The sequence below is a fragment of the Belonocnema kinseyi genome, chromosome 10 (assembly GCF_010883055.1).
Source record: "Belonocnema kinseyi isolate 2016_QV_RU_SX_M_011 chromosome 10, B_treatae_v1, whole genome shotgun sequence".
Taxonomy (NCBI): Eukaryota; Metazoa; Arthropoda; class Insecta; order Hymenoptera; family Cynipidae; genus Belonocnema; species Belonocnema kinseyi.
The window spans coordinates 28,311,642-28,321,075 of NC_046666.1; the positions used below are offsets into that span (position 1 = coordinate 28,311,642).

General features: G+C 20.1%; 1 protein-coding gene across 1 annotated transcript in view; it reads left to right on the top strand.

The window, feature by feature from the left end:
- Positions 1–340: 340 nt before the first annotated feature.
- The window catches only part of LOC117181630 (viral IAP-associated factor homolog), a 21,604-nt gene continuing 12,510 nt past the window's right edge, over positions 341–9,434 (top strand). Inside the window, exons 1-2 of the mRNA XM_033374509.1 lie at positions 341–498; positions 4,695–4,836. Coding sequence (XP_033230400.1) covers positions 496–498; positions 4,695–4,836 — 145 coding nt within the window. The 5' untranslated portion in view covers positions 341–495. The remainder of the gene's footprint in view (positions 499–4,694; positions 4,837–9,434) is intronic.

Sequence of the window (9,434 nt, forward strand, 5' to 3'; positions counted from 1 at the left end):
TTAAATTTTTTTTTAATAGTCAAGTAGGTAAAAGAATTATTTTTAATTTCAGTTCATTACTCCACGATCTTAACTTCAAAGTCGGTAAGGTAGTATTTGTGTATTTTTTACTGTCTTACCAACGTTAAAAAATATACAACAAATACTGCGTCCAATAATTATCTTTAATTATTAAAAATTTACGTGAATGTACAAGAATGTAAAAGAAACCTTTTTGTAAATAAAAATTAAAAAACAAGAATAAGAAACGCGTTTTTTACATTTTTGCTTATGTATGATAAGAGTGATTTTCCTTTTACGTCCGCCAGGTGTCTCTGCGATAAATTTCCGGAACATCTGCTATTTGAGTTGACACATTTAGGGGTTAGTCATCTCCGTTATTCATAAGGGCATGGAAATTAGTGTTCTAAAAAATATTTACTCTAGATTTTAATTGAATAATACTCTCTAACAGTAAGACTCCAAACCCTGGAAATCAAATTTACTTAAATCATCATGGTAAGTCTAAAAATACCGTTTCATTTACGTTTTAGGTTAGGTTATTTTCGTACATATTTTCGATCCACACCTTATTTGGATATGTACTTGGGATATTTCCTTCAAAATTTTCTGTACTCAATTTTCATAAGTTTATTATCAATAAATAAATTCAATAAAGTCGAAAAATATTAGATATCTCTTGTGTAGTCTCGAAACAATTCGAAAGACTTCACATCTGTGATTAAAATGTTCATAATTATAATTAGTCGAGATGGTATAAAAATGAATCTCTCTGAGAAAACATTTAACTATTTGATTAAAAATTGGCCTTTTTCAACTGAAAATTCATGTATTTTGTTGAAAAATCTTCTTTTTTTGTAAAACAATTAATTTTCTTGTTTGAAAATATTATCTTTGGTTTCAAATTCAAGTACTCGAGAATTCGTCTTTTTTGTATAATTTATTTTTCTTGGTTGAAAATTCATCTTCTCCTTTAAAAATGTATCTTTTTGGTTTTAAATTTAATTATTTCATTTGACCTTTCATAATTTTATTAGGAAAGTCACCACTTTTTTGAAAATATAATTTTGTTGTTGAAAATATGTTTTTTTTTTAACATTTTTTTCCTGAAAGTGTAACTATTCCATGATTTTAATTGAAAATTTATCTTTGTTAGTTGAAAGTCAATGAATTTGTTGAAAATTCACCTTTTTTTTATGAAATTAATTTTCTGGTTTGAAAAAACCATATTTTTTTAAATTTATATTTCTGGTTTCAAATTTATTTATTCCAATTGAAGATTTATCATTTTATTTGAAAATTTATCACTTTTTTAAAATGTTTTTTTATGGTTGAAAACAATTTTTTTTCTAAAAATTTAACTATTATTATTGAATATTTCATTGTTTTGGTTGTAAATTCTCCTTTTTTGTATAAATTATTTTTCTTCATAGAAAATTCATCTTTTTGGTTGTTGATTTAATTATTTAATTATTTTTTTGAAAATATAATTTTTTTAACATTTTTTTTCTGAGCGCATAACTATTCCATGATTTTAGTAAAAAATTTATCGTTTTTAGTTAAAAGTTCATCAATTTGTTGAAAATTAATCTTTTTTTTGGAAGAAATTTATTTTCTTGTTTGAAAAATCATTTTATTAAAAAAAAAAGTATCTCTGAATTTCGGTTGATCTATTTTAATTGAAGACTTTGCATTTTACTTGAAAATTTATCACTTTTTTTTGCAAACAAAAGTTTTTTTTTGGTTATAAATATGATTGAATATTCTATTATTTTAGTTAAAAATTTATCTTCTTGGTTTTAAATTGAATAATTTCAGTTTACATTTTATAATTTTATTAGGAAAGTCACCACTTTTTTGAAAATATCATTTTTTTAATTGAAAATGTTATTTTTTTGGTTGAAAATATTTTTTCTGAAAGTGTAACTATTCCATGATTTCAATTGAAAATTTATCTTTGTTAGTTGAAAGTCAATGAATTTGTTGAAAATTCACCTTTTTTTTATGAAATTAATTTTCTGGTTTGAAAAAACCATTTTTTTTTTAATTTATATTTCTGGTTTCAAATTTATTTATTCCAATTGAAGATTTATCATTTTATTTGAAAATTTATCACTTTTTTTAAATGTTTTTTTTTGGTTGAAAAACATTTTTTTTTCTAAAAATTTAACTATTATTATTGAATATTTCATTGTTTTGGTTGTTAATTCTCCTTTTTTGTATAAATTATTTTTCTTCATAGAAAATTCATCTTTTTGGTTTTTAATTTAATTATTTAATTATTTTTTTGAAAATATAATTTTTTTAACATTTTTTTCTGAGCGCATAACTATTCCATGATTTTAGTAAAAAATTTATCGTTTTTAGTTAAAAGTTCATCAATTTGTTGAAAATTAATCTTTTTTTTGGAAGAAATTTATTTTCTTGTTTGAAAAATCATTTTATTAAAAAAAAAGTATCTCTGAATTTCGGTTGATCTATTTTAATTGAAGATTTTGCATTTTACTTGAAAATTTATCACTTTTTTTGCAAACAAAAGTTTTTTCTTGGTTATAAATATGATTGAATATTCTATTATTTTAGTTAAAAATGTATCTTTTTGGTTTTAAATTTAATTATTTCATTTGACCTTTCATAATTTTATTAGGAAAGTCACCACTTTTTTGAAAATATAATTTTGTTGTTGAAAATATGTTTTTTTTTTAACATTTTTTTTCTGAAAGTGTAACTATTCCATGATTTTAGTTGAAAATTCCTCTCGTAGGTTGGAAAAATTTTTTTTAGTTGAAAGTCCATGAATATCTTCTTAGAAAATTAATCTTTTTGGGTTTTAATTTAATTATTTCAGTTGACCGTTCATAATTTTATTAGAAAAGTCATCACTTTTTTTGAAAATACTCTTTTTTTAATTTTTTTATTTGTTGAACTTTTTTTCTGAACGTATAACTATCGCAATTAAATATTCCATAATTTTATTTAAAAATTCATCATCTTTTTTTGGAAGAAATTTATTTTATTTTTGGAAAATTCATTTAATTTTTAAAAAATATATCTTTCTGGTTTTAAATTGATCTATCTCAATTAAATATTTATCATTTTAATTGAAAATTTATCCTTTTTTTTGGGAAAAAAGTTTTTTTTAAAAATAATTTTGTTTGCTGAAAATGTAACTATCATGATTGAATATTCCATTATTTTAGTTGAAAATTGATCATTTTTAGATAAAAAATCTTCATTTTTCGTATAAATTATTTTTCTTTTTTTTTGTTGAAAATAATTTATTTTTTTTTTAAATCTAACTATTATAATTGAATATTCCATTATTTTAGTTGAAAAATCGTCTTTTTTTGTATAAATGATTGTTCTTGGTGGAACATTAATCTTTTTTTCTGAAGGTACAAGTATAACTATTAATTTTCTTGTTTGAAAACTCATTGGATTTTTTTCTAATTTATCGTTCTGGCTTAAAATTTATCTATTTCAATTGAAAATTTATAATTTTACTTGAAAATTCATCACTTTTTTTGAACAAAAGGTTTTTTTTTGTTTGAAAATAATTTTGTTTCCTGAAAATGTAATTATTTTTTTTTTAAAGTTTGTTTTCTGGCTCAATTTTTGATCGAAAATTGATGTTTTAGTTAAAAATTCAACTATTGTTTCTCATTTTAGTTTAAAATTCAGTACTTACTGAAAATTGAACTATTTTGTTGAAAAAGCGTTTTTTTTAATTACATTTTTTTATTTAAAATTTTATTATTTATAGTGCAAAATTCAACTATTTCGTTAAAAATGCATGTATTTTGTTGAAAAATCTTTTTTTTTTTGGTAGAAAATTTATCTTTTCTATTTAAATTTTAACTATTGTAACTGAAAATTTTCCTATTTCATTTTAGTTTGAAAACTGATGTTTCATTATTTAAAAATTCAACTATTTAGTCGAAAATTGATTTTTTTTGCTCGAAATTTAACTATTTAGTACCGGAAATAATTTGATATAAATATGCACTGAATTTTAAGTGTAAACAAATCAAATACTATAAAAAATTATACCTGAAAAAAATTGAGATTCTTGGAAAAAAACCTGGGATTCTCAGTGATTTTTTTTGTAGGATTTGAGTAGACAGCCTGTTTTGGTTCAAAATTAATTTTTTGACTGAAAATTTACTTTTTTCGGTAACAATAAATCTGTATAATTGTTCAAAATTCAAGGATTTTAAAGGAAAAAATCGTCCTTTTTTTCTGGAAAATTTGTCTTCTTGTTTGAAAATAAAACTACTTGGTTGAAAGTTAAACTTTTTTATTAAAAATTCATCATTTTGGTATAAAATATCTATTCTAGTTGAAGAATCATCATTTTAGTTGAAAATTCATCAGTTTGGTTAATTTTTTTTGACTGGAAAATTATTTTTTTCAACTGAAAATTTAACTATTCCAGTTTTGGTTAAAAAGAAACTTTTTTAGTTCATAACTCAATTATTTAATTAAAAATTGTTGTTTTGGTTGAAAATTTATCTTCCTTAGTCGAATATTGAATTATTTGGTTGGAAATTCGTCTTTTCTGGTAAAATATTAATTTTTAATTTAATGTAATAATTTTTTATTGAATTTAATTGAATAAAAAATAAATAATTTCATAAAAAACAATAAAAAAGAAATAATTAAATAAAGAAAATTTAATTTAATGTAAATTTCAGCAAGACCCAAATGAAGATACCGAGTGGAATGACATTCTTAGACGAAAGGGAATTATTCCTGAAAAAGAAAAGGATAAGGAAATAACTGAGGATCAAATTGTCGATATTCTGGAAAGTACAATAGACCAGAAAACTGGACGCGGTAAATCAAATTTATATTTTTTATTTATCCACAAAATTTTTCCCGTTTTCTCGTATTTTTCCTTTAAATTTGTTTTGTTTTGTTAAAAATTTAATTATTTTTAAATTCAACTATTTTTTTTAGGAACTCATAATTTTTTATTAGAAATTCAACAAATTGGTTGAAATTTAAACAACTTTCTTGAAAATTTATATTTTAGGTTAAAGATGTCACTTTGGGTTCAAAAATGATTTCTTTGTGGTGGAAAATTATTTTTTTTTTAAACTAAAAATTAAATGATTTCATTTTTAGTTAAGAAATTTGACTATTTGATAAAAAAAATATTTTTTTTCTATTGAAAATTTAACTATGTTGTTGAAAATTCTTATTTTTAAAATTGCATTTACCTTTTTTTGAATTAAATTAAAATATTTTTTGTTTTAAATGTCATCATTTTCACTCTTCGATGGGAAAAGTTTTTTTAAAAAAAAGATTCACAATTTCTGTAAAAAAATCACCTTTAGAGTGGGAAATTTTACTAGTTTTTTTTGTGACTTTATAATTATTCAATTTTTTGTTGAAAGTTTATATTTTTAATTAAAAAATTGATCTTTTCTATTTAAAAAATCAATTATTTAGTTGAAAATTATTTTCTTGAAACTGAAAATTTAACTATTGAATTTCTAGTTAAACAACTCAATTATTTGATTAAAAAATAGCTTTTTTAATTGAAAATTTAACTATATTGTTGAAAATTCGTATACTTTTCGTTGAGAACAAATGATAACTATTCTATTTTTGGTTAAAAATTTATATTTTTAATTAAAAAATTTATCTTTTCTGTTAAAAAAATCATTTATTTAGTTGAAAATTCATCTATTTTGGTAGAAAATTAATCTGTCTCGTTAAAAATTTAACTATTTACAAAATTAAATAGTTTGTATAAAGTTTTGTGGAAAATTCGTTTTTTAGTTGACATTTTTTTTAAATTTAGAATATAATTCCGTTTTTGGTTGAAAACTTTATTATTTTTTTTTTTAAATTTCAGCTATCTGGATTTGAAATTATTTCAAATATTTGAAGAGATTTTTAGATATTTTTGATTTAAAAAAAAAATAAATTTCATCTATTTCTTCTCATTTTTCTTAAATTTCTTCAAATGTACTAAAATTTTAGTGTTATCACTGGAATTTTTTCGATTAAAATTTTTTTTCTTAATTAAAAAAATATTTTTTTAACAAATCTAAATTGAATTGGTTTTAGTCATTAGTCACTTCTTGGGTTCGAAATCAATATATTTTCTAAGATTTGGAGAGATTTGAATTTTTTACATTTTTCTAATTGACTCAATAATATGGATTTAAAAAAAAATAAATTTAAAAATATGAATTGTCTTAAATTCATTTAACCTTGTCTTGAATTCTTAGGTATTTCATCAAATTCTTTTGAATTCCCTTGAATTATTCCAAAATTATTTTCATATTTTTAAATTGTTTTAAATTTATTTGACTTTTTTTTCAATTCACGTTGAATTTTTATGATTTTATTTATATTTTTTTTAGTTTTAAAATGTTTCCAATTCACTGGAATTCTTTTGAATTTGACTCGAATTGGTTTTTCGGCATTAATCACTTCTTGGATTTGAAATTAGTAGGTTTTCAAATATTTGCATTTTTTAAAATTATAAATTAAAAATTAGAATTAAATAAGTAGAATTAAATTTAAAAAATTTTAATTCACCTTGAATTCTTTTCTATTTTTTTTGGAATTCTCTTGATTTTTTTTAGTAATTTACGTGAATTATTCTAAACTGACTCAATTCTTTTTAATTGCATAATTTTTTTTTAATTTTTAAACTTTTGTTTTTAATTTACCATAAATTATTTCTATTCTTTGGAATTCTCTTGATTTTTTTAATGCACTTAAATTCTTCTAAATTGACTCAATTTTATTTAATCCTATTGATTTTTTGTTGTTTAATTTTTTAAAGTTTTCATTTAATTTATCATTTAAATAGGGTTTCAAAGATTTGAATTTAAAAAAATTAAAAATTAGAATTAAATTAATTCTATTAAAATTAAATACAAAATTTTTTCAGTTAAATTAGGTTAATTAAATTTTAAATTGTGCGTTTTTTCCTAATTTGAATCAATTCTATTTAAATCCATACATTTTTAAAAAAATTTTTAAAACTTTATTTTATTGATCTTAAATTTATTTCACTTTAATTTTACAGAAATCAATGCAATTTTTTGATTTTAAAACATTTTTCCAATTTATTTGACTACTTTTGAATTGTGTTAAATTGTGTTTATTTGAATACGCGAATTATTCTAAATTGACTCAATTCTATTTAATTCCATGGATTCTTTTTTTAATTTTAAAAAATTGTTTTAAATTTTTTTAAATTTATTTGATTTTTTACAAACTTATCTCGAATTTTATCTCCTTTCTCTTAAATTTCTCTAAATTTACTGAAATTTGATTGTAGTCAACGGATTAAAAAATTTTTTAAAATGTTTCCAATTCACTTGAATTCTTTTGAATTAATTCTAAATTAAAAATTAGAATGAAATTAGTTTAATTAGATTTAAATATATAGTTTTTTTATTAAATTAGGTTAGTTAAATTATAAATTGAATAAAAAAACAATTTTAATTCACCCTGAATTCCTTTCTATGTTTTGGAATTCTCTTCATTTTTTTAGTAATTTACGTGAATTATTCTAAACTGACTCAATTCTTTTTAATTCCATGGATTTTTTTTATTTTTAAAATTTATTAACTTTCAAATATAATTTTAATTTTCAATAAAAAAAATATGAATTTTCAATTAAAAAAAATTAATTTTCTGTCAAACAAAGTTCACTAAATAGTAGAATTTGTAACGAAAAAGTCGAATTTTGAACCAAAAAAATTATTCATTAAAAATTTCACTCCTTGGTTTAAAGTTGAACGAATTTTTTTATTTTGAAAAATTTTTTTAAATTAAAAAAAAAATTTCCAGTTGAATTTGTAACCAAAAAGTCATGATTGAGTATTAAAGAAAAAATTAGGAGAATAGGGGTAAAGTTATCAACTTTTTTGTTGAAAAATCGTAGTCCTTTAGTTTATAATTTGTATTATTTCATTTAGAAAATATTTAGATTAAAAATCTTTAAAATGAAATTTTTTACAAGAGATAAAAAAATATGATTGAGTACACCAATTGAGGTAAAAGCAGTAAAAAAAATTTCCCATCGCGTATTTGTATTTGTCAAGGCTCCAGCGCATTTTACCGATTTTTGTGAATTGTGTTTTTTTTGTGGTTTTCCCATGTCCGTCAATTGCAATCGAGTCACGTAGCTTTTCTTTGGCATAGGAGTCAACTACAATCTAAATATTTTATACGCTTGTACCACCAGCATCTTATTATTATTTTTATTCGACTTCCTTTCACATACCCTACGCAAATTTAAATATCATTAACAAAAATTTAAATGTGTAATAAAAACCAGAGGTTGAAAGGAATTTTAAATAAGGCAGTTCTTCCAACATCAAATAAAATAAATTCTTACAACTTCGTTTTATGCTTTTTATTTGTTTATTGAAAATTGATCTTTTTTATTTATAAATTCAACTGCTTTAAATTTTGATTTTTTTTTAATTTTCATGATTGAAGATTATTTATTTTAGTTCAAAATAGTTTTAGTGAGAAAAATATTTTTTTATTAAAAATTATCTGAAAATTTAACTATTTTATTTTTGATGAAAATTTGTCTTTCTTCGTTGGAAATTCGTCCGGTTTGGTGCAAAATTAAACTTCATACTTGAAAATGCTTTTCTTTTTTATATTAAATTTAATTTAATGAATTGATTTAATTTGACGAAAATTTAAACTAATTTGTACAAAATTCATTTTTTAAGATATTAATTCATTTTTTGACTAATATATTTAACTATTTTATTTTAAACTGCAAATTGATCTTTTTAAGTTAAAAATGTAACTATTTGGTTGACCATTCATGTATTTTATTAAAAATTCGTCTTTTTGGAAAAAAAATTATCTCCTTCGCTTCAGAATTCATCTTCTTAGTTGAAAATACGTGATTTTTTTGTTGAAAATTATTTTTTGAAACTAAAAATGTAAATATTCCATTTTTTATCTTAGATTGAGATTTTTTAATTGAAAATTCATGTGCTTTGTTGCATTTTTTTTTATTTTTTGGTAGAAAATTAATCTTAGTTCAAAGTTGAACCACTTTGTTTAAAATACATTTTTTTGTTTGAAATACATCAGTGTAGATGAAGAATAATCTCGTTTTTTTAAAATTAACTATTTTTATCAAAATTGGATTTTGTTTTATAAAAAAATAATTTAAAAAAATTTAATTTCGTTATCTTAGGTTGTGAATTAATTGAATTAATTCACAACTTAATTAATTAATGAAAATTGAATTGTGAATTAAATTAAACATTCTTTTTGTTGTAAACAAGTGTTTTAAAACTACAAATTCAAATATTTTGTTAAAAAAGTCAACTGGTTAATTGTAAATTCACTTTTTTCTTGTTATTTCATGTTCTTGTTTTTAAAATTAAATTGTTTAATTAGATTAATTATATTTAAATATATAATTTTTT